This window comes from Mustela erminea, chromosome 12 (assembly GCF_009829155.1).
Source record: "Mustela erminea isolate mMusErm1 chromosome 12, mMusErm1.Pri, whole genome shotgun sequence".
NCBI lineage: Eukaryota > Metazoa > Chordata > Mammalia > Carnivora > Mustelidae > Mustela > Mustela erminea.
The window spans coordinates 67,748,461-67,774,563 of record NC_045625.1 but is presented as its reverse complement, the minus strand read 5'-3'; the positions used below and the strand labels follow the sequence as shown (position 1 = coordinate 67,774,563).

General features: G+C 44.2%; 1 protein-coding gene across 3 annotated transcripts in view; it reads left to right on the top strand.

The window, feature by feature from the left end:
* NTRK2 (neurotrophic receptor tyrosine kinase 2) overlaps positions 1-26,103 on the top strand; it is a 325,605-nt gene that overhangs the window by 11,467 nt on the left and 288,035 nt on the right. For all 3 annotated transcript variants that reach the window (XM_032307203.1, XM_032307205.1, XM_032307206.1), the window contains exons 2-5: positions 15,411-15,485; positions 15,602-15,673; positions 20,991-21,059; positions 23,751-23,905. In XM_032307203.1, coding sequence (XP_032163094.1) covers positions 15,411-15,485; positions 15,602-15,673; positions 20,991-21,059; positions 23,751-23,905 — 371 coding nt within the window. The remainder of the gene's footprint in view (positions 1-15,410; positions 15,486-15,601; positions 15,674-20,990; positions 21,060-23,750; positions 23,906-26,103) is intronic.

The following is a 26,103-nucleotide window of genomic DNA, read 5'->3' as shown; positions in this document are numbered from 1 at the left end:
TTCCCCTGCCTCCCTGCCTCTGGTCTGTGTCCCCACCCTGTGCCCTCTACCAACTCCGGAACAGGTCACTTAGCGACATAAATGCGTGCCTGGCTTCCAATCAGTACACACCACGAGGACATAAGTGACATGAAGGTGAGGACCACGTGCATCTCGGTCACACTCTTCCCCAGCACCCAGCCCAGTGCCCTAGATCTCTGCCTCGTACACGGACACGTGGACGTATAGACGTGCGTGCGTGCACTCCCCTACACTCTATCATTGAGATTTCCGAGTGAGAGCACGTACTAGCTGTCCTTTGGGCTGTCAGTTAGGGAGATTTCTAGCCATGACTTTTTAGACATCGGTTTAAGATGTTTGTTGGAATAAGTAACCTTTATGGAATTAAATACCACAACGCTGATTCATGCACAGTAAAAAAAAAATCAATTTACTGTAGAGACATAGTGTAGTTATAGCTGGAAAGGAAGAAAGACGAAGCTTTGCTGGGGCAGGCATCTTGTGTATCCAACAGGAGGAAGGAGGGACAGAGAAGAAATGGGAGGCTGAGGGCAAGCAGATGACAAAAGGGGCACAACAGGCCAACTCAACACCAGAGGCAGATCCGGGGGAAAAGAATCATTCTAGGGACATCTGATCTCCAGCAAACAAATAGGTCTAATGAGAAAGATCTGTGGTTTTTCTGTTGTGTAAGAGCTGAGAATGGCTATCCCTGTGGCTCAGTTACAGTTTTCCCTGTGACGGCCTTTATAGTGCTTCACTTACAAAGTGATTCTGGTGTGAGGTTGCAGATGTGATTTATCCTTCTTGTACCATGGCTGGTAGAGGCTGTTCATTTTTCTTAAAGGACTGCAGACATCAGGAATATAAAAAAGATAGTGTGTCAAGTCCAGTTGAACATACCATCCGATACATATACTTTTGTGTCTTTGCAATCAAGGTGCATTGGGCTGATCCTGTGAATGTTCTGTGGGACTTCCTTTATATTTATAATAATTAACACTATCAGGCATCTCGAAATTTTGATTGTTGTTTGCAAAACCGATCATAAAACAACTGATAGACATATGAGATTGGGAGTCTTTTAAAATAGAGTGGGGAAGTATATAGGTGAACAGATTGTGTTGAATAATCCAAAAAGATAATTCCCCCTTGAGATAAATAACATCCATTTATTTATGTTTATGAGCTGCAGTATGTTCATAATATACATACAAATGAAAATAGTTTAGACTCCATGTGTATTTTGAAAGTTAAATTTTTAAAAAGGAATGAGCATTGTGGAACCAACACATGATGTTTACGTCTCATGAGAAACGTCGTAGTTCTGGTTGAGTCGTTGGCTCTCATGGTGACCCTCTGGGGGTGAACCTACCATTTCATTTATTCTTTCGCGAAATTTCTCTCTCACCAATGAAGAGTGTCTTCTGGCATGTTGAGGGCACTCTTGAGCTTTTTATTTGCCTCAGTCTATCCTAGAAAGTCTTTCCTCTCCTTTCATTGTGTTTTATAGCTACATACAGTTCAGGGGACAAAAGATACTCTGTTGACAAAGTCCCTTTTCCCACAGGTGGCTGAGTTGGAGGACAGCAGTGGACTGTTTATACATATATGTGTTGATCGGTTGGTCAATTCATTCATTTATTCAGTCAGTGAGTCGGTCAACAAATATGTTTTTGAACATGTCCTGCCCACCAGGCATTTTTCTGGGTCCTGAGTAACAAGACTGAGGCCAGCTCCCAATTTTATATGGCTTGTTGAAGTGCACCAGTGGGGGTCCCCAGTCAGGTCACTCCCCACCCTCCTCTCTAGAAGTTCTGAGGAGAGTCTAGCCTGTACGTTAAAGGCTTCACAATTAGAGTGAGAGAGACACCACACCACCACAGACAGCAGCCTCAGACGTTCCCTGTCCCCCACACTGCAGTCCCCAGGAGTGTGTCTAACAATAGCACGGCTACACCCTCGGGAGGACAGACTTACAGAGAAGGCCTGTATCAGCTCTGGGAATGGACTCAGGGTTCTTGGGTGGGGAATTCTGGAATCCTCCTAAGTCAACCAGGAAAAGTGTAAGAGCATCCTGTCTGCCCCTAGACTCACTATCTCATCTGGAGGAACTTGGCTGGAGGACCACCAGAGAGAGGGCCACTAATGTCCCTGGTCACTGCCCAGAGCAAAGGAAAATGCCTTCTGGGCCTCTGCCCTGGGGATCTGACCTCTGCCTCAGTGTAGTTTTGGGCTGGGATGGTTCTGGAATAGAGGGGACTTATGCCATGGGAGTGTGCATGGGGGGTGGGCAGGGTACCCAGACTGCTCCTGCTGTTGCCGTGGCTCTCTCCTCAGAGGGATTGTCAAGCAACAAGGCTCCATGTTTCCAACAAGGACAGCGCGTGGAGATCTCCCCCCCCCCCCCCCCCCCCCCCCCCCCCCCCCCCGCTGCCCGACCATATCATCAGCTTTGAGCTATCACAGACCCAGAAAGACCGGCCAAGCCCAGATCTGTCCCCAGCAGCGAATGGGGACTGTTCAATGTCAGTAGTTACCAGCTCCCACCTTTCTCTTTTCCCCATACAGATTTTTAAATGTCCCCTGAAAGGTCTAGATCTGAATGCAATATTTTAAGAATCAGCTTATTATGGCTGAATATATATATGTGTTTTGTTTTGTTTTGTTTTAGTGGTACCCTAGGAGGATCCTGGGATTCTGCAAACTGTGTCTAAAAGTCCCTTTCCTCATCATTTCTTTTCCCGAATTGAGAAATCACTGAAAATGTCCATTGGCAGACAGAGGAGGGTCAACAATGTAATTTGTCATTTTCTTCGGGGCTTTGTGTCAGGGAGGGATGCAGGCTGGCAGGCAGGGTCGCTTGGTGGGTGGAGAGCCCCTCCGTGGTGCTGGTCTGCCCCGCAACTTTGGATGAGTTACTCAAGTTCTCTGTGTCTCCGTTTCCCCATCTGTCAAAGTGGACAATCAGAACCTTTCTCATGGGGTTTCTGTGAAGTTAAAATGAGCTGACGCATGTAAAATGTTCATACCTAAAACATAAAGCTGGGGTGTTTTTATTTTGTGTGGGTCTTCGAGACTATATTCTGAAGGACAGTAGGCTCCCTGGGGCTAGGGGAGCTGGGAAAGGCCAGAGAATCTGCCTGGAGCATGGCACTGGACAGGCGCTGGGGTTAAGAGGACAGAGGTAAAGGGCGTTGGCTCCCTTTAGTGCAACTGTTGCCCTTTTGCTTTTGCTGTGACTCTCCTATGTGGGACCCGGCATGCTCCGCCAAGTGGGACACGGACCCTTGGTGCGCTGAGCAGTCCAGGCTCTGCTGTAGCTATTATTCAGGTCACGCTCTTTGTTCTGCAACTTTGTTTTGTTCTGTAGTCCTGGTCCATTTTATTTATTAGGCTGTTGATAACAGCTCCCTGGGAGTCTGGAGGTCATCAGTTACTTTGTACATCATTTTCTCTTTTAACTGTCTCTCTCACTCTTTAATTGTAAAGCCTTTAAAAAGAAAGATCTTTTAAAACATTGTGGTGGAATGACATGAAATTTACTATCTTAACCATTTTGTACGGGTATATTTCAGGGGCGAAAGTTCATTCACACTTGTGTGCCACCTACCCTCCGTCTCCAAAACCCTTTTCATTTTGCAAAACTGTACCCATTAAACAACTCTCCACTCCCCTCTCTGCGGCTCCAGGCAACCTCACTTTTACTTTTGATCTGTGGTGAATTTGACTAACCAGGGGTACCTCAAAAACACACATCCTTTTGAACTGTGATGCATTCCTTGAATTAAAGTTTTTGTAAGAGATCTGTTTAGGATTTTTAGATGCACTCACACTTCCTTTCTGCAAAATAGCTTCTCTGTGTTGTGGCCTTACACAACCACTTATGACTGGGATCCCTTTTCAGCAGCATCTTTGTAGTTTCACTCCAAAGAAAGTAATCTCTAACCTTCTATAAAAATGACTAAAGGTTAACATGTGAAGTGAAACCAGTGAAGATAAAATTGGAAGTGTTGCTCACATTCTATCGCTCTCCTTACTCCCACGGCCTATAAATGTTGGATGAAAAATTGTGCCAAAATCAAAACAGACCTTCACACAGAGATCCTAAAATTTTACCACTTGAATCATTCTCTTTTCTTGACGTTGTGCCTGATGCTCATTTTTCTCTGTGCCGTGCTTGATCTGTCCTAAAGCTGGAGCAGAAATATTAGTTCCAAAAATGCTCTTCGTAAGGAATGATTTGACCTGACCAGAGGCCAAGAGCTTTCAGAACTGTGTTCTGTTGTGATTAGTGCTGACTTGAACGCTTCTTAGAATTCTTAAGGCCTGGGCTAATCATTGGAAGTTCTTCACTAGGCATAAGTGAAACATTGATTGGCCTAGAATAGCAGGGAAAGAGGAATAGACATTTTTTTTTTTTTTAATGCAAGATAACTTATGCATCGGGTTGGAGTTGCAGGAAGATTTTGTGGACAATCACCCTGAAGCCTAAAAACATGGTGGATGAAATTATTTAATCTGTTTCTTGAAGACGACTCCAGGTAATTCTGTAGTCTTGGCCTGTTGGTCATAACGGCCACTTCATTTGCATTGAATGAATGTTAGAAATGTCACGGTTATTCGCTTTATCATTAGTATTGTAATACTGGCCTTAATTACTTTACACAGGAAGGTCAATAAGGTAAAAATGAGAGGGAGGGAATAAGGAGTGAAAAAAGGGGCTAGGACTCCCAACTAACTCGAATGGTTGACATAGTTGCTGTAACTGAGCGCAGCATTTGTTCTCAACTTCCTGGCGGTGAAAAGAGAAGCTCATTATTGATAAAGAGAATGCCTACTAATTCCACAGGAACATAGCTTTGTCTGGCACTATGTTCTGAAAGGAATTTCTTTTGCAGGGACAATGAGTGATGTAATTTGCGGCTTTTGTAAAACACACAGAAGGAGATTTCATTTTCTTCTTACTGAGAAAGCCAGTGACAGTTGGGGGAAGTGACAAGGACATCAATTCTGCAAGGAGGCTAAAGTGGTCCCCCAAATTTAATCTCCCAGGGCTGTCATTATAAAACCGATGCCACATGGGAGCTTGGTCTGCCGTCCCCTTGGCTGACCAGGCTTTGCTGGACTAGAAGCTGGACGGCAGATGATTTGACGTTGTCCCCTCTGACCAGAGCCTGGAAAATTTTAATCTCTGGTACTGGTTAAGGCCAGATCCATTCTCTTTGGAACTCAGACAAGCAGATGGAGGGGCTGACAGCCTTTTACAAAGACCAAGCAGCCCAGCCTCTGTGCTCATCCAGGTGGAAGCTACCCTGTCCGCAGCTGCAGATGGGCTAGGAAGGTGCTGGCAGACGGACCCAGGCCAGCAGGGAAGCAGCCCTCCGATGGCCCCACAGGGTGGACAGATGCTCCATTGAGACCTTGGAGTTCCTTCCACAGAGCACAGCAGATGTGGGTGTAGTCTAGAAGCTGCTAGAAGCACGTGTGACCAGATGGCTTCCCAGCCAGAAGAAAAGCCTGCTCAGGCTCCTGAGGTGCTCCCAACCCCAAGAGAGCCAGCCCCTTGAGGGCAGGCCACGATGAGTTAGCTGCACAGCGCAGCCCCAGTCCCCCAGTGAGCCGACTCGTGTTTCTGGGGGTTTCATTCTGACCGACATTAGACAATATCCGCCCACACTAAAAATTTAGCTTGACTATGAACTTGAGCCCCTTTCTTGACAGTAGTTGACTGTTGGACCCTTTCCACCCTGGGGCTCTTCGTTTAATATGGTGAAACTCCGTCACGGTGAGTGTTTTTTTACTTGTCTTTCCATTTACTCATGGTAGGTGGTTTTGACTTCTCGAACGCTCTGAGACCTAACGTGAACTGTGCAATGATTATTAAATTAGTTGGAAAGAAAACAGTGTGTTTTTTGGTCAGGAAAAAAAAAAAAAAAGCCCATATCCCTTGCTTCTCCTGGGGCTTATATTTACCACTCTATCAAGTATAAAATTAAACTTGGCTATGTTTCTGTCAGTTTCAGTTTTTAACAACAGAGGAAGCATGTAAAGCTTCTGGGACAGGTAGAAGGGACTTTTTAAACAAAAATGAGGTATTTTTGTTGTGGGCCTCTGTGTCGTTTTTTTTTTTGACGAGACTCGCTGTAGAGGTGTCTGTGTGTGGAGATGACCTATCAGTGGAGGAGGAGAGTTGGAGCGTTGACGTCTCAGGGGAGCATTAAGTCAGGTGTCACAGAACCTTTCCACGGGTCAGTGAAATCGCCAAGATCAGCAGGAATGGGACCAGCTGGAAATGTGCCCCAAACCTCCAGGGGCGGTGTTACTCAGCTCGTCCCGACCCTTGCCAGGAAGCAATGCTCGTCCAGTTTGGCGGACCTTCAGGTTGTTGTTGTTTTTTAAAAGGATATGGAAATTCAGAGTTCTAAAATGTGAAATTTTGGAAAGTTGACGACTAATAAGAAAATGTGAAAAAATAAAATAAAAGGACCTGACATTGACTAGATGTCGATCTGGACCACATGTGGAAAGTTGGCGACTAAGAAGAAAATGTAAAAAAATAAAATGAAAGTAAGGACCCTGCGTTGAGTAGATGTCGATCTGGATCTCATGTGGTTGTTGTGACTTCTGGTCAGCTTATAAGGTTTACCTGTCACATGATTTGTAGGCTGGAGTCCAGTCATAAGGCTATGTGGAAGGCTATCCTAGTAAGTCCGATTAAACTCACCTTTCCTGGGGAGAAGACCAGCATATTTTTTTTTTAAGATTTTTATTTATTTGACACAGAGAGAGAGATCACAAGTAGGCAGAGGCAGGCAGAGAGAGAGAGGGGAGGAAGCAGACTCCCGGCGGAGCAGAGAGCCCGAATGGGGGCTCGATTCCAGGACCCTGGAATTATGACCTGAGCTGAAGGCAGAGGCTTTAATCCACTGAGCCATCCAGGCACCCCAAGACCAGCCATATTTTATATAGAAAGTCAACTTTAAGGTTTTTTTTTTTTTTCCATCATCAATTTCTCTTATCGTCAATTGTGGTGTTCCTTGGTGTCCCTTGTTTCTTGAGAGAGAAGAGGAAAATGCTGTATAAATACTCAGAAACCCAGAGTGTTATTTTCCTCCATACCAGTTTGCTGCCGTTTTCTTATAATGTGTGTGCAGAAGGGAACAGAGACATCATCAAGTCTAAATGTCCTCTTTCCTGGGTGTGGGCGCTAGAGGCGGGCTGAGAGTAAGCTCGGCAGCTGGGGGGTGACCAGGACAGCCCTGGAACCTCCATCCTCTGCTGATCGTTGGTCATGACTAGCATTAATGGAGTTCCTCATATGGGACCTCCCATGCCCTCATGGGGCCGTCTCCTAATCTCCCCAATACCTTGACAGACGAGGCTGTGGAGTCCTGGGGACTTGCCCCTGGTCCCCTCATCATAGAGCTCATAAGAGGTAAAGCTAGCGGAGTGCATGTATCCCTTGCACGACTCCAAAGATGATTTCCCAGCTACTTGAATTCCTAGATTCCTGGGGTAGTCAGGCTCTTCTAGGAAACTGCAGTTCCCAGAGCGTGGCATTGTGAAAAGATCTGCAGATTTCTTATTGATCACCGGTTATAGCTCTATGTCCACAGAATGCACGAGAGCCTCCTGTAAAATGTTCTCGTTTCTCTCCATCAACCCTTGTTTTTAGGCCTTGATTACCTGTAACATTTTAGAAATGTTCTGTACCAAAGGTTCTGGATTTACATGTCCGTAGCCCCCGTGGTGTGATACAGCGGCCCCCAGCTCAGACTCTCTAGGCCGGTAGACATGTGTGCAGATCCTGTTCGGACAGTTGTGTGACCTTGGGGTAGTGACCTGGCATGGTTCTGCCTCCGTTTTCTCTTCTGCAAGGTGGAAGCAATGGAAACGTTCTCCTGGTACCATTGTTGTGTCAAAGGGCACCCTTCATCCCTGGGTTCCCCAGTGCCTGGCACACAGCACTCCACTGAAGGGAATTACTGATGTTCCTTTATGCCCACGGCCAAAAAGCAGTTGGAAGTGTTCGTGCCACACAGCGTGCATTAGGAGGCTGTTTGAATTCAAGTTCTGAGCATGCTTACTGGGTCTTCTCTGCATTCAGGTCTTCACAGTTGGGGTGATGCACCCTATCCTAAGAACGGACGAGTCTACTGGTGTATTTGTTTAAGCATAGATTGAGACATTCCTACCTGGAGTCTTGCTTTGGTCCATCAAAGTATAGCTTGCACCTGCTCAGGGATTGATTTTCAAAACTTTCAGCATTTTTGCTGAGAAACTGAAGCTGCCTCGCGTAGAACACAGAGACCACAGGCAGTCGTTTTTAAGGCTTATTCTATTCCTTATGAAAGAAATCTTCTGGTAGAGAGGATCCCGTCCACATCAGCACTGAAATGCCTCACTCCATGGCTGTAAGCCTGGGTGCATATCGTAATCTCATGTGGCCGTATGAGTTCTACCTTTATTAGCTTGCTTATTTATTTATTTGGTAGTGGCGTGGGGGTGCTGTGGAAGGTGGCCCGGGTAGCAGGAAGTGTTTCCATTTGGAAGAGTGGCCATTAGAAATATTCACTGCAGTTTCCCTTTCTTTCTAATGTGTTGCCAAAGTACAGTTCAGGCAATAAAGTCTAAGCTAAAGGGAAATTTTACTTTTGAGCAATACTTCTGTTGAGCTAATACACACAAAGACAAGATGCATTAAAGCCACTCTTTGTTCCTTTGGAAGATTACCTGTCGGAATTATCTAGTAGGGCTGTTCAAGCCAATGTGAAATCTTTTCAAATGGGATGAGTACCCTTTCCAGGAACCTGTAATTCAGAAATGTTTCTGTGAATTTTGCCTAAAATTACCTCTTCTCTCTTCTTTTCCAAAAAAGCCACCCATATGCTTTTTGTTAAGCATAAGGAGAGGAAATTCGTTACCCTCCCGACAATGTCTTAATGAAGGTCCCGGATGTCAAGTTGAGACTGGAGATGCTTTGGAACCAAATGGCAAATAGTATGGACTTTGCTTATGTTCATGTTCTTTACCTTTCAACTTTCTGGGCCCTTCGCAAGCCCTGACCTCCATGTAGGCCCCTCCTGACCTGCCCAGTCACATGTTGTAATTCCTTCCACTGTGTCCTCTCAGCATGTGGACCTCGGCTTGGACCCTTCTCTTATCTGCTGATCAAATACTGTAGCAGTGACCACTGTCCTCCTCAGAGGACATCTCCTTCAAAGTCAAGGACCCCTGGATCTGAAGACTCTTTTTTTTTTTTTAAGGTTTTGTTTTTATTTATCTGACAGACAGAGACCACAAGTTGGCAGAGAAGCAGGCAGTGGGGGGCGGGGAAGCAGACTTCCCACTGAGCAGAGACGATGCGGGGCTCCATCCCAGGACCCTGGGATCAGGACCTGAGCTGAAAGCAGAGGCTGTAACCCACTGAGCCAACCAGGTGCCCGGTATCTGAAGACTCTTTCAGGCCATTTCTAGTCTTAACATTCTTGAGACTGAGGGGGCCAGTGGGAAATCATTGCTCCTCTTCTAAGGGTGATCAGTTTTCATCATTACAAAAATTCATTGGTTTAAATATGTTGTATGCTTACAATCTAAATTTGCTTCTAGATTGGACTAATTTTGCTTTTGAAATTGGCTCTCCGTCCTCCTCTGTTACTGTCTACTGTCTTTACTTCCTTTCTTTGCTTTGTACCTGATTATTTCCTGTTATCACACATGTGTGTTTATGTCTGGTCTTTCTAATGGGATAATAAAAACTCTCAAGTGGGGAACCTGTGGATCTGTTTGATTGCTTTAAGTCAACGGCATCCCAAGAACATCAGCTCTATGCTAGGAAGTGAGATGCAGTGAGATAAATAAGACCTTTCCCTCTGAGGAATTTAACAGCTCAGTTGGGGGTCAGGTAGGTTAAGAGAAAAATACAATTGTGGTTACAAAGAGAACCTTCATTCTCCCTAATTGTTTTAAAAAATATTTTATTTATTTATTTGAGGGAGATTGAGAAGGAGAGCATGGAGGGAGAATGAGAGAGGGAAGCAGGCTCCCCACTGAGCAGAGAGCGCGACGCGGGGCTCGATCCCAGGACCCTGAGATCATGACCTGGGCTGAAGGCAGACACTTAGTCAACTGAGTCACCCAGGCACTGCACATTCTCTCTAATTCTTAAGTACAAAGTTAAGAAGTACAATAAATGCTAACCAAAAAGAAAAAAATATATATATTGGTTGCCAACTGATGGACTAAAAATGTTCTGATTGGAAAAAAAGTCTTTTTGGTGTTTCCCCAAAATCAATCAGTATTCTAGGTAATGTAGAGTCCCAGAATAGATTTGGGTGAATTCATTGAAAAGCCCCTTAAATATGCGATTCAGCTTTTAAGGCAGTAGGCAGTGATTCTGGTATGTAGCGAAAGTGAAAAGCAACTATTAAAACAACCCTCATAAGATGAGGTCCTCTATGTAGATTTGAGAAAGAAGGAAGGCATATTTGGGCAAAACAGCCTCGAGGGTTGGAGGCCAGCAATGATTCTAGGCAGATCGGAGAAGTTAGGGGTCATCATGGAGCGAAAGCTCCTGAGGAAGGTTTGTGCCCAAAATGCCAGGCTTTCCTACTACTTTGAGGGGAACGAAACACTTCTTGGTTTTAATAAAACCCTGGGCTTTATTAAGCCAAGTTTGACTCAGTCAAGAGCCCTCGGAGTTTCAAGACACTTTGGAGTCAAAGCCTGTCCTGGATACGTGTCTTCTAGCTGCGTATCCTGGCCTCCGCCTTCTCTCTCCCTCCTAACCCTGCCGTGGACCCTGTGGCGGAGGGCTCCAGGCCTGGTGTTGTGAATATCCTGCGGGAGGCACGGGGAAATCACCAGTAGGGGGCAGTCCAACATGCTCCTTAATCTCCTGGTTCCCGACCCGGGCTCTGGGGCCAGCAGCAGGCTTTGAAGACTGTGTTTTCGGTGGTCTGGGGAATCATGACCTTGAGCCTGGGGAGTATATGTACACCTGCTAACCCCGGAGCCCTGGGGTCCAGTGTCCCTGCAGTCACTTTACTTGTGTGGCTTTCTTTGTCTGTCTTTTTCCATTCCTCTCTCCTTCCCTTTCTTCCTTCTTCCCTTTCCCCTTCTTTCTTTTTTCTTCCGAAATTTAAAAATTTCAAAAAAAAAAAAAAAAATTCCTTCTTGTACTTAACATTCCGAGCTGGAGTGCTAGCGTTTTGTCTTTTTTTGTTACAAGTCTTTTCTCTTTTAATAAGAAATCGTTTTCTAGTTTAGTAAAATAAATAGTTAGAAGCATCCTCCTTTCCCCAGGTGGGCTTCCTGCAGTCTTCTTTTTATGTTTTACAAATACCCTTGACTGTGAGCATTATGCAGTGTTGTTTTCTGTGTGTTTTTTAAAGTTCACATAAATCATGATATATCATATGTACATATCAGCGTGCAATTTTGCTTATGAAGCCTTCTCACTCAGCGTGATGATCTCTTCCTACTCAAATACAAGATCTGGTTCAACTTTACACCTTATATTTTTTTCTGTTTCTTTTTAAATTTTTTTAAAAAAACTTTAATTCCAGTATAGTTAACATATAGTGTACTATTAATTTCACGTGTGCAACATATGGTTCAACATTTCCATGTATCACCAGTGTATCATGACAGGTGAACTCCTTAATCCCCATCAGCTATTGCCCTCATCACCCTCCCACCTCCCCTCTGGTTGTTTCCTGTTTCTTTCATTCTTTTTTTTTTCCCCCTTGGGTTTTTTATTTATATAGCTAATCTTGAACTCATGACCCCAAGATCCAGAACTGCCATGCTTTTCCAACGGAGCCAGCCAGACACCCCTTCTGTTTTTTAATTGATGGACACCTGGGTGGTTTCTGACTTTGAATTCTGACTGTATTACAGTGAATATTCTTGTGTGTGTGTGTGTGTGTGTGTGTGTGTGTGTGTGTGTGTGTAAGAATTTTGCTCAGATAAATACCCAGAGATGGGATTACTGCGTTGTAAAGTGTGTTGATGTATCATTTTCCAGGACGAACTGCTCTTCAAAGTGATTGTACCAAATTACACTCCCTCCAACAATGTAGGAGAAATCCCCACATCCTTGCAAATGCTTTATATGGTCAGACTTTATTTTTCTAAATATTTTTAAAAGATTCTATTTATTTGAGAGAGAGTGAGCAAGAAAGAGCACAAGCAGGGAGAGAGGGAGAGGGAGAGGGAGAAGCTGACTCCCCATCTCACTGAATAGGGAGCCTGATGTGGGATTTGATCCCAGAACCCTGGACCTGAGCCGAAGGCAGACGCTTAACAAACTGAGCCACCCAGGCGCCCCTATATTGTCAGCCTATAATTTGCATTTTGGATTTCTTGTGGGGTGAGCAGTTTTTCATCTGTTTCTTGGCTACTGAGGTTTCCCTTCTGTGGATTGTTTATTATTACCTGTACTGGTTTCCATTCTAACCCTGTGATTCCTCAGTTCAAGGTAGCTCAGGAAAGTTTCTTGGCCATCGGAGTAGAATCGACGAGCAGTTTATAGAGGGCAGCTGTGTTGTGGGTATGTCTGCAGATGGTAACTTACGAAGGGCAGTTCTTGGCTTCTGGAGGGCACTTACCCACCTTTTAATCCAGCTCTTCTGTTAGTTTTTCCATTCTAACTAGGAGAAACCTTCACGATTTATCCAGAGTATTCCTGCCTCCACAGTGGAAAAGTATTCTCTGGTGACCATTTTTCATAATTTCACATGGTTCTTTTGTTGGTTTTCCACACAATCTCCTGTCTGGTCTTAAATTTAAGAACTGTTAGTGTTTGCCTAATGTCTGACATATTTTCATCTCGTGAATACTGTGAATTTACCACTGATGAAACTTACCTCCTTTTCCTTCTTTTCTAGGGTTTCGGTAACTAGAAAGCTTAGAATTAAGCCTGTGATTTTGAACCTGATTCCTCACTCTGTTGATATCTCTGCCCTTTTCATTCTTCTGTGTCCTCCATTTTAATTTATGTGAGCTCACTGTTTTTCATGAATACAACCGGGGAGTTTATCAATTAAAAATCTGATGAAAAATGAAATTTTAAAAAGCAAAAGCCATCAATAACTAATAGAAAAGTTAAAGATAAATGCTTTGTGTCACAGATGTTGACTAAGAACGTGTTGAGTATCAGGCCCCTGCCATAAGCATGGAGGACACAGTGGTGGCCTCACCAAGAGATCTGAAAAACTCTTAGATGATTTCAGAACAGTGACAGGTACCATGCTAGCTCAGCTATAAGGCAAGAACAGGCTTCTCTGGAAGTCCTGGCTGTGACTGCAAAGGAAACCATGCCCTTGCTATCTGCCCCTTTTGCTGCCAATTACATGAAAAAAGGATTACTATTTAGGGGGTCTCTGGAATGAAGTTCTTATTGGGACATAATTGAGAAGAGGGAGGTCCCTATGGTCTTTATTGAAAATATAGTGGAATAATTTAAATAATCTGAAGTGTCATGATTTAGAAATATTTCATAAAAAATCTTGATGTTGAAAATTGTTTGAACACTAGGTTGGAGTTTTAAAAGTGTTTCCTTCCAGTGTAGTAGAAAGAGAGCAGGGAGTGAATCCTTTCTGTGCATCTATTTAAGTGCCAGACCCTGGATATCAGGGAGAACCAAGACATTTGAGCAGAAGATGCCTCCTTCTATCTTGGAGGTTGCTTTTTTTTTTTTTTTTTTTCCCCAATGAAACAGAGAACAATGTTTATGTAGATCCTTTGAAAATTATTTTTCTTTGGTGTGATTTTGCTATCTCAGAGCATTTCCTTATTTAACCTGATTTCTAAAATGTATTTTCTAAAAATGGGTGCCCCAACTCTTATCACATATCTTAACATCTATTTTTCCTTTTCTGGATTGTGTAGAAGAAGGGACCCATGGATGCTGGATTTTCTCCCCCGCTAGTTACTGTTTTTCATTTAACTCATGGTGGTTAAGAGCAGGCCTGCGTATGTTCAATGTCTTTATGGTAATATGTTACATATCTTAAATTTTTTTTTTTAAAAAAGAAAGGGGAAGACCCATCCTGACACAGCTTCTTATGGTGCCTTTGGAACCCCAGCTATTGCCCATTCATGGATGTGTCTGTTCGTCCGTCCGTCCATCCGTCTGTCCACCCACCCACCCTCTCACCCATCCATTCATCTATCTACCTTTTACCTTTTGAATACCCACCGTGTGCAGGGTACTTTGCTAGATGCTGTGGTGATATTAAGAATTATAGAACAGGATTCAGCTGTCTTCAAAGAGGTTATGACCTAGGAAAAATGAATAGACAGGACTCGAATAACTGTCGCACAAGGAAATTCCAGTGGTAGGTTTAATAGCTTTGTGTTTGTATTACTAGGGATTTTATTGGTTGGAAGTGACAGAAATTCAGATCAAACTTCCATTAGTGACATTTAACCTCAGAGACACCTAGATCCAAGGGCTCAAGTGGCATTTTTCAGGTCCTCTCTCTTATTATATCTCATAGCTCTTTTTCCTTCTGTGTGCTGACTGTTGTTAGACGGTCTCTTTCATGGTGGCAGGGAAATTTCTCATGGAGGCCCTGGGCCTGTATAACCTTTCAACTAGGATCCCAGGGAGAAAGTCTTTCTCTGTCTGAGCATCATCTATTCAATTTTAGGGAAAATATTCATTGGTCTGGTTGAGGCCACATGAATATCCCTAGCCAGTCATCATGATCCTCTGTCCTGTCAGTCACCATTTTCCTTCTGGATCTGAGGGGCTGGTGGGTGGGGAAGAGGAGGGTTCCTACAGAGAGTACTCTAGGACCACATTGCCTTTGTGAATGTGGTTCCTGAAAGGGGATATTGGTAGGAGTGCTGACATGACGGGAGCAGGAAAAGGGGATCCTGGGACAGGAAAAGAGGGAGTGGAGGAGGGAGAGAAAGGAGAGAATTGGTTTCAGTGTTTTAAGAGGTAGAAAGAAGGAGTGACCGGTTATCATGGCATGTGGAGAAAGATGTGATCTGTCTTGCGTGTGACGATGCCAGCATCCCTGTGGCCATCACCATAAGGAGGAACACTTTTGAGAGGTAGTGGATGCATTTCTAGGTTATTTTCCCCTCTCTACACAGGGGATACCTTGAAGAGGGAGGCAGACTGAATTTGTTAGTTCGAAGTGATAACAGGATGTAGGAAAAAAATGAAACTTGGTGAACCTGTCATTGACCTTGAAACCGGCTCAGTCATGGTTTCTTCCCAGTCACATTCCATCCCCCCCCTCCCTTTTCTGTATTTTAAGGAAACAGGTGGGGCTAGGGTGGGTAGGGAGGGCTCGCTGCCCTGGTGAGGCAGGATGGAAGCTACCCATTCTTCTCATGTACTGTCTGGATTCTGAGTCACTGGTTTTCACTCTCTGCACTTTTTGCAGCTACATTGCCAATCAGAAAAGGTTGGAAATCATCAACGAAGATGATGTTGAAGCTTATGCAGGACTGAAAAATCTGTAAGTACTCAGGACTAGCGTACCTTATTTCAGAACTTTCTCTTAGGCTCTGTTATAGTCAAGCGGGCATTTACCAGCTCATTCTAATGTACATGCAATTTTATGTTTTTTCTTAGGACAATCGTAGATTCCGGATTAAAATTTGTGGCTCATAAAGCCTTTCTGAAAAACAGCAACTTACAGCACATGTAAGTAAAGGTTGATTCTTTTGCTTCCTGGGTCCCTAACTATTCAATATTTTCCTCCTCCCTTCCTTTTTTTCCAAGACTCAAACTCCATTTTTTTTTTCTTTCTTTCTTTCTTTTTTTTTTTTTTTTAAAGTTAGCATACATGTGACAATAGCTGAGACATGTTAGCTTTGGTTTTTGAATAGCTTTCAGAGGGGTACTTAGAACAGACTGTGTATTCCCTTTCATGGATTTCTGGGCCATTTCCATCTTGGATGGAGCAACAGGCCAACAGCAGAGTCTGATGTGAAAACTATGTCCTGGTACACGGTCCTTGATTCTTTTCCTTGGAATCATGACATGTTCCCTGGAAGACATCAAACTAGTGGAATTAAAAGAAACTGACTTAGCCATGGCCTTTTTAGGGAACTAAAAATCACCAAAGTGTCCCCCTGTCCCCGTAGATTCGCTTTTCAAAGTTCATTTTCTCACATGAGAAATCATCTGTCATGATTGATAAAAGTGGAGAAAAATCAATCATGGGACCTGCCCGAGGTTCAGATGATTATAAGATAGCAAGTGTTGGCCCCCAAGTCACACTGATGCTTTGTCAACTAAAGTCAGTTGGAAATACGGATTGTGGGATTTCTCGGTGTGTTTGCTGCTACATCCTGTCAGGTGATGGCCTGTCGTCCAAGAGGTTTCTTCATTCCTGAGAGGTTTCTTCCTGAGAGGTTTCTTCATTCAACAGCAGCTCGCCTGGCCCTCAGCTCCGACTGGTGTTCCCCAAGCCCCAAGTGTTCAGTGTGGACATGTTGCCTGCAGTCGTTGGACTTTGGGTGCCTTGCAGATTCTCCGTAATGATGCTTTTCTGTCTCCTCCTCTGCAGTTTACCTGTAGGACTCTCTCCCACGTTATCTCACTTGAATTTTCCAACAGTTGGCAGGAAAAGACTTTTTTGGTTCCCATTTCATGGACATAAAACCGGACTGAGGAAGTTCAAGGATTTGCTTGGGTCCCCACATGGAAAGTGACAGAGTTATGATTCCAGGGCCCAGCCCTGGCCGAGCTCTTACACAGGAAATAAAATCTATACCATCCGTGTAATTAGAGAACTGGCCCTTCTTATAATATTTATCCTTTTTCTTTTCTTGGGGAGAAAAGCTCCCCAGATGATTTCTGTGCCAGTCATAAAAGAAATCACTGTCTTGGAGCAAGTCGCTTGTACACTGCATGTAGATTTCTTGATTTTATGAAAAACCTGAACTTCCTAAAGCTAGTTTCATGACTTTGTATTTTATTTAGGTGGCGCTAATGATGAAATCTGTTTAAAAATGACGTCTGTAGAATAAGGATACAAAACATTCAGCAAAATTGTGATAAAACCCCACAGAGCTTGATTCATGCATTTCATTTAAATGCTTTTCTGGCCTCATCTCTGTGGTTGCTTTGCCTGCACAGATTTGATGTCGGTTTGGGTCTTGAGGGCACGAACAAGACAGAAGTCAGAGAGAAAAAAAAAAAAAGTCAAAATGCTCTAAAGCCATCGCTTAAATGTAATTAATGACCTCGGTGGTTAAGTTCTGGTATTTTCATTACGGCTAACATTCCACTTGAATTACTCTCCCGACCCCATTTTATGGGCTGTTTTACCCCATCACTTCCCCTAACGATGTGATATGTACAGTGGGCTATGGTTAATTGTCGTTTTAGTAATAAATGTATTTATTTATAAGGGGACTTATTCATAAGAGGGCTTACTCTACCTCTTCATGCTTCCCCTTGCTCCCTGTTGCATGCCACTTATAGGAACACCAGAGCCGCTCGTGTATTTTTTCAGGGTGATATAGGGAAGAATAATTTTAATGGCATTCTGTGTTCTGTCCACCACTTCTATAAAACCAACTAGCTGTCCCTGTCTCCCAAAGAGGTGTCATTTGAGAGTGGAAAACCGAAGAGATGGACATCTCTTAGATGGTTTCTTTAAAAGGCAGTGGCCGGGAAGCCAGGTCATTGGTCAAGCAACAAAAACTCTATTGACATAGAGGCATGATCAAATATTAAGACAGAATGAAGTTAGACAATATTCAGACAGTCAGTAATGCCCGTAAACTTCATATACAGTGTTCATGGATGGCAGAGGCTCCTCATCACCAGAATTTAATTAAATTAAGCAGTTGGCTTTGAGAATGGCAGGGATGGAGGAGGCTGCAAATCAAGTGTTTGCTTTTGCAGACCTGAGTCCCGACCTCCGCTAAGGACTGAGGACTCGGGCGCTGGCTTGTTTTTCTGAGTTTCTGCAGTCCTCTTGGGTATCAACACTGCGGAGACCAGGGTGTGGAAGAAGAAATGTGCATTAGAAACTGTTTCTCTTTCCTTTTTGGGGGGGTGGGGGGTGGGTATCCTGATATCCTGATTATCTCTGATTATATATCTCTGATATCCTGATTATAGCTCCCCAACGATATAACAGTGTTTGCAATAGCGGTATTTCACTTTGGGTTTTAGGGAGATTCGGATCGGATCCTGTCTCACCACCACTCCCTCTGCCCTGGGCATATTCCTCATCGTGTGGGGACTGTCCGCCGCCCCTGTGTCTGGTCACTGAGTTTATTTCTTGATGCCTTCAATTCCTCCACGGTGTCTGAGAACCCAGGGGTTGTGAGAAAAGCCAGTGTTTGTATTTTCCAGGGACTTTGCCGAAGTGCTAATTAGTTCCTTTGCAAAGTTCTGTCATCAAACAGTAAGAGGATTGTTGATTTTTCCTCCTCCCCTCCTCCTCTTTTTTGGCTTTTGTCCCCGATAATAAGTATGGTTCATAAAACTCATCTTGTTCTTTGGCATGTGACCCCACTCTGGGCCATGTGGCTGGCAGCCCGAGAGGGCCAGCTGCTGCCGGTGCCGACGGGGGGCTTTGTCGCTGACTGAGACCTTGACCGGAGGGTCCTCCTTGTTTGCCTGCTCTCTCCTGGTTCTTCTTGGGAGGAAGAGTCCTGGTTTGGTTTGTGTTTCCTTCAGAGGGTGGCGGTTTCTGAAGATACATGGAGAACACAGGCAGAATGACTTTTCAATGTGTGATACTCCAGTGAAACTCATTCTTTAAAAAATATTTTATTTATTTATTTGACAGAGATCACAAGCAGGCAGAGAAGCAGGCAGAGAGAGAGAGGGGAAAGCAGGCTCCCCACTGAGCAGGGACCCTGATATGGGGCTTGATCTCAGGACCCTGAGATCATGACCTAAGCTGAAGGCAGAGGCTTAACCCACTGAGCCACCCAGACGCCCCTGAAACTCATTCTTAAGTCACGTTCCAAAAGAAAAAAGATGTATGTGGGCACATTTTACAACTTCCCAGTGGATTATTTTTTCATGTGGGTGAGCACTTTATGCTCGGTGTAAAGACAGCAGAAGTAAGCATCAAAGGAAGAGGAACCACTTGTGTAGGTAGGGGTTTGGGTGAGTGGGACTCTCCGTATAGAAGGAGGCAGGGTGAGGACACACGCAGTCTCGAACTGGGGGACCCTGGAGCAGCAGTTTCTGTATGCATCATGTGACCAGCCTCTGCTTCTACATTAGCTCCTGGGTTTGAACCCCTCCCCGAGGGTGACTGGTCAGACATAGTGGGATGTCTGAGCAACCCAAGAGTTTGCTGGGCTGACACAGAAGACTAGCCTCAGGGAAGGGGCAGGGACCCTCTGGCTCTTTCCTCTCCGCCCAGCACTTCGCTTCCCGAACAGGAAACAGATCCCGAAAGGCTCAGTGCAATTTGTTGAGGGCTTGGCGGTTTCTGTCCAAGTTGATGTTTGTTTTACATTCTTGCTAGTTATTAAACACGTGTCTAGAGGCCCAAGCATTGGACACTTTTTGAATAAATTCAACCAGTAAACACATTCACGGAACAAGTTAGCTGCCGGAATTAGGGCTCTGAATTTTCCAACTCAGGGCCTTACAGCCCGGATCATCAGAAATGGAAACTCCTGCCCATTGAACAAAACTAGGTATTCAGAACACGTCAGTAGGCTCATTGGTATTTTTTCAATCACAGATACGACTTGCTTTCTTTGACTTTTCACCATCTGGTTGGTCCAGATTTTTTTTTAAAAGATTTTACTCATTTATTTAACAGAGATGACAAGTAGGCAGAGAGGCAGGCAGAGAGAGAGGAGGAAGCAGGCTCCCCACTGACAGAGAGCCCGATGCGGGGCTCGATCCCAGGACTCTGAGATCATGACCTGAGTCAAAGGCAGAGGCTTAACCCACTGAGCCACCCAGGTGCCCCCAGATTATTATATTTTTAAGATTTTATTTATTTACTTGACAGAGCGAGTGAGCATTAGCATGGGGAGGGGAAGGGAGATGGAGGAGCAGATTCCCCTTGGAGCAGAGAGGCCGATGCAGGACTCAATCCCAGGACCCTGAGATCACCCCCTGAGCCAAAGGCAGATACTTAACTGGTTAAGCCACCCAGGTGCCCCAAAGCCACTGGTGGGTCTAGATCGTAAGATGATATGTTGCTAGAATAGTTTCAGATGAAATCTGACGTATTCCTTGTTTTTTGATATTTTGTTGTTCTTGCCCTCATCACTTAACCTTCGGCTATTTAGAAGTCATATACGGACAATGCCTACCCGAGTTATCAATCAGTGGGTGTGTTCTTTCCTATAAGGGTGCATTAAGTTCAGTTTATATTCAGAGTTTTATGTGTCATGTAATTTCAAAATACTCATAATGCTGTTTAGTTTTTTTTCCTAAAGATTTTATTTATTTGACAGAGAGAGATCACAAGTAGGCAGAGAGGCAGGCGGAGAGAGAGAGAGGAGGAAGCAGGCTCCCTGTCGAGCAGAGAGCCGGATGCGGGACTTGATCCCAGGACCCTGAGATCATGACCTGAGCCGAAGGCAGAGGCTTAACCCACTGAGACACCCAGGCGCCCAATGCTGTTTAGTTTTAAGCCATCTTTTCCCCTAGTGAGTTTTATGATTTTAAATTAGATTAAATTAATTCTTTCTGTTAAATGTTCAGAGTTCAGAGATCTAGGAGGTATATAACTTGGCTCTGAATCAACATAAGAAAAATAAACCTTTGGTTAAGAAAGAGATGAAAAATAGACTTTTTGGAAATTATGCTCACCTCTCCCCCTACCCTCTGGACAAGAATTTTAGCAGAGGCACGAAAAACTAAGTTGTTACTCCAGATGCAAGAAAGAGATGATGGTCGAAGGAAGGCATGAACCATGATCAAATAAAACCATATTTTGAAAAAATATCTCTATTTGCATACACTCTTCTTGAGATGTCACATTTTTAAATTCACTTTTAATGTTTTTGGTTTCTTTCAGCAACTTTACTCGAAACAAACTGACGAGCTTGTCTAGGAAACATTTTCGTCACCTTGACTTGTCTGAGCTGTAAGTAATGATCCTTGTGTGGCATTCGGGGAAACAGTTTCAGAGGAAAGAGTCATTAAGTATTTTTTTTTTTTTTTAATGAGTGATGTGCAGATCTATTTTTATATCAAAACTCTTAAAAAATGACTTCTTGGTTTTTTTCCACTTGTTTTTTTATCCCCTCATATAAACCCGATTCAGCAACCAAAACCCAGAAATCTCAACAGTGAGGTATCATTTAGGATGAGTTTAAATGTTGTTTTTACATAAAGATTTGTTTTCTAAAGGAGTGAAAGTGGAAAAAGATGGGGGGGGGTGCTTTGCGTTACAAGGGTGACATGTCTCATAGCGTTGGTGATGTCCAGGCCCTCATGGAAGGCAGAGCCAGTCAAAGAGGAAATACCCATGGGCAGAACTCCCTGGTGCCCGCTGGTGCTTGATGGATGTTGGAGGAGAGGTCATCCTTCTCCCTCCCTGCCCGTCCTTGTGAGATTTTCTTCTGGGTCTGCCTCTGCACTCAGGATTTATCCTTATGCTCTAATGTCCTTTGCTGCAAAATGATAAGAAAAAAGATTGCCATGTGTTAGTGACTGATAGCCAGCGTTTCCGGGTGTGCTCAATTCTTGCGCTGGCCGCACGAAGCAAATAGAAACTGTAGATATTCCTATAGTAAGTTGCCCAAAGAACCCCAAAGCGGAAGCTTTGCATGTCAGCAGAGGCCCAGACGGGCAAGGCCTTTGAATACCAGGATGTAGCTTTTGCTCTCACTGTATATATTGCCTGGGTTGGAGGGTCCACGCCTGCTCGCAAGGCACGTGTGCAGATGAGAAGATGCCATTAGTGGAGAGATGAGTCAGTAGGTTGTAATGAGAGTTGCCTGGTGCCAGGTGTGGGCGATGGGCAGTCATTTCGGACTACACTGAATTCCCTGGTCTTGAAGTGGTAGCTTTCTAACCCGCAGTGGGCAGGTAAGATTTGAGGAAATATGAAACAGAATGAGAGGCGCCCTGTGTGACCCTTTTGAGCATCGCTGTGGAACGTGACCTTGATGGGTCAGAATTCAGAGTTCTGACTCCAGATCCAAAGGCTTCCGTTTTCTCCCAGCTGCAGATTTAATCAAGTCACTCAACACACGTTCATTGTGGGCCTGGTTGCGAATCAGACTCACGCATCAGGCTGTGGGGACGTACCGAGAACACTGCCTGTGTTTCAGGACTCTGCGGTCTAGTGGAGAGCTAGGAGCGTAAACGCGCCAGTGTCAGGTGCCGTGGTAGTCTATGGAAGATGGGTTTGCCCGTGACCTTCAGAAAGGAGCCAGCTGTCTGCCAGCGTGGTGTGCTCCTGCGGACATGGCTATGGCCACAGCCGAAGACCCCTCGCTCCTTTATCCCTTCTGTGGGTTCGGTCATGCCTTCGTTTTTGGGAGATTCTTTAGTTTTTCATGTACTTAGAAGGCCAGGAAACCCCATATACTAGTTGGAGTCGAGGCCCTGTGGATCTCTTCTGCCTTTGATTCTGTATCTGCTGGAGGGATACTGAGAGGCGATCAAGCAGACACACATTAAACGAGGCTGCCATGACCACATTTTCCCCAAAGAGACTCCTGGAAGAGTCTCGGGGGATCCCTGAGATTCTTCGAACCCAACCAGAAAAACCACAGGAGTAAATGATGCTGCAAAGCCCAGGTCCTGTCCTCAAGGAAATCTTAAGTATTGTGGTTAATGCCAGGCAGAGCCTATGTAACGATTGTAAATGGCCTCATTTAAAGGCTCATTACCATAAATGGAATTCATCTTAAATAGGCCACTGAGTATTATAAATAAGCATTTAAAGATTTTTTTTTCTTGTGGTTTTTATTTTCCTCTTGACTACTTCCTCCGTTACCAGGCGGAGGCCACGGGAGCCCAGGCAGCTCGGCGGATGGGTGGCTTGCTCTTCGCAGACCCTCCCGCAGTGGGCTGAGTGGCTCCATCTGGAGCTCACTTGCCCTTGCTCGCAGAAACCCTGAACTTGGGGTGTGTGTGTGTGTGTGTGTGTGTGTGTGTGTGTGTAGGAGGTCTCAGAGTTCCCCTCCAGGCTCTCTCATTCACATTTACTCCAACTTTCTTGCATCCGCACCACTGAACGGTGGTGGCCCCATGCAGAAAGCTGGAAGTGCCGCCTTACTGGCCCTCACGTCTCAGCCTTAACTTTGTATTTATAGGCTTATTGTAAAGTCAGATGAAATCACTCTGCTCTCCACTGTGGTTTGAGCTTATTAAATGAACACACTGGAATCTCTAGCCTGGTCAGGAATAAGTACGTTAGCGTTCCTGACAACTTAACGATTGGCATCCTCACTAAAGATCTTAATTGCTGTATAATGGCCGTGGCAAATTGGTTACGGCATCTGATTTTCCCCCATTCTATGAGACATATCCTCTTCTAGCCTCTATTATAGTTCTGCCTGTTCCTGTCTTGTTTCCCTATGATTCTGAAAGGTCTTGCATCACTTTGCCTCTTTTGGAGCCCACGGTGGTGTTTGCACCTAGCAGAAGATCAGTAAGTATTAGATAAAGGAATGAATAAGTATTGTGAAACCGTCAAGTTGGGTATGACTCCCGAAGATTGCTGGCCAGAAAGAACTCATAATGTCTCAGCACTTTGTAATCGCTAGCGTTGTGAACACTGACAAAGAGAAGCCTGATCAGGTGTCATTTTTGTTCCATGTAGGATCTTGGTGGGCAATCCATTTACATGCTCCTGTGACATTATGTGGATCAAGACTCTTCAGGAGACTAAATCCAGCCCAGAAACTCAGGATTTGTACTGCCTAAATGAAAGCAGCAAGAATATTCCCCTGGCAAACCTGCAGATACCCAATTGTGGTAATTTACTTTCGAATCAATGAATTCTACTTGCTATTAATTGTTCTAATTGCCTTGGTGTGGTAGAGAGTCTGGGAGGATTCTCACTACCCAGATTTTATATAGTATGCTGTTGAGGTCTCTGGTGAGCTGGGCAACATTTGTGTGCAGTGTGGGGAAATCAGCTGGGAGCAACTTTGCTGACTGTTTTTCGCAAGTAGAATATTAATTCTGAATGGATGGCTTTGACGCGCATGGAGAAGTATGCTGTTCATTCCACTGTTTCTTTCTTCATTTGTCTGGTCATGGCATCCACCGATCCATTTGTCCGTCCATCTGAAAACTATGTGCGAAGAGTGTGATACTTCCTTGGCCACGTGTTTACATGGCTGGCACCCAGAAAATGGAGAGGGAAGGATCTTGTGGTGGTAGAGTGTCCTCTCCGTACCCAGGAAACGCAGTTCAAGTCAGCACAGCCCCTTCAACTTGTCCTGCTGCCACATGGCTGTGTCTCCTGATGGGGCACCAGGAATATGCCCTCACACACGCTTTTCCAGGTTTGGGTTTCAAGCCCCGCCTCAGTCTTGCCCTCGCTTCTCTCCTCAGCCTCTGCCCCTCCAGAATCGGAGAGGACACCCTCTGACAAACGTTCAATTCTTCGTATTGTTTGAGATCAGTTTTTCTTGAAGGAAGATAGGGCAGCTGTTTATTTTTAAGGAGAATGTCATGAAAGGAAAGATAAATATTTGTTTTTTACCCTGAAGGGGCTTACGAGAGAGCAGTTACTCTTCCCACAGATTTCTCTCTCCTCGAGCCCTGTGCCTTCCTAACAGGGGAATCAGGCTTTGTTCTCTTGCCAACTTCCCTCAGCTCTCTTTGCTAGCCAACACTTAAAAAAAAAATAAAACAAACCCAAGTTTTAATATATATCTTTTCCTGATTGATAAGAGGGCGACTGTGCTCTGTTCTGGTATAAATTTACACCGCTGAGAGAAATCGCCTAGAGGGACAAGAAATTCAGCGTAGAGTCACCTGGCTTCTTGGCCAGCTTCCCAAGTTCATGGCTGTGGTGACCACATTGGTTCGGCCACGACTGAAAGGAAGGAAGAGAGAGCAGGGAGCTCCTGCTTTGATTCCTCAAATGGCCCCGTAATAGACATCTGCATTGCCCTTGCCTGAAACCACTTCTTTTCTTAAACTTTAATTTTTGGCTGTGTTGTCTTGACAGTTTCCAGTGATGCGACCCACCTGATGTGTTGTTGTGAGACTGTAGTGACTGGAGAGGGCGAGAGTGGGAGAAAACTGGTCCTCATTTTTCCCGATGAATTTGTCAGTTTTTAGTAATTTTCTGCTTGCTGCAAATTAATCAATGAATTGTGTGTGTGAGGGACTTTGGGAATTCACTGTCCTGACTCCGAGGGAATGGGCTTGATTGCTCGGTTGGGATGATTACGTTCATGGTAACATTCACACCTGATTTCAGTGTCGGTGATGCTTTTCAAAAAGCAACACTGTAAAAAAGGCGAATGGATAGACTTATTTCTCTACAGATTTTGTACTCAGTCAGACTGTTTTGTTGTTTGTCTATTGATTTTTTTTTCTTTCCAAGTGTTTTTTACTTATTTGTGATTGCACAAGTATTGTTGATACATTTTGTGGTTAAAAAGAACTTGTATTACACATAAAGCTTGTGTTTTTTTGTTTGTGATCATTTCAGGTTAGTGGTTATGGATCTATAATGTTCTATTTAATCAGTGCATGGGATTCATGAGAGAATCTATCTAATTACATTAAAATTTCCACATTGATGTCATTTAGCTTATTTCCCATCTTTTGTCACTCCAGAAATGTTAGAATGAGCATCTTTGTATGTGTTCTTTGTACCTGTGTACAGATGAAAAGGTTTTCCTACAGTACAGAGCCGGAAGCAGAAGTTTTGGCTTAGGTTTGTACATTAAAAAATAGTTGTACTAATTTATAGCCACTCCAGCAAAGCATACCTTGATATTAAGAAACTTCTTATCTGTTTGTTTTTCTAAAAAACGGTAGGTCATCGCTTTTTGGTTTGCATTTTCCTGATGACTGTTGGGTATCTTCTGTGTTTGGGGAACATTATGTTTATTCTTCGGTGGTTTGCCTATTTATAACCTTTGTCTATTTTTCTATAGTGTTTTCCTTTTCCACTTTTAGTGTGTTTTGTTTTTTTTTTTCTTAACTTG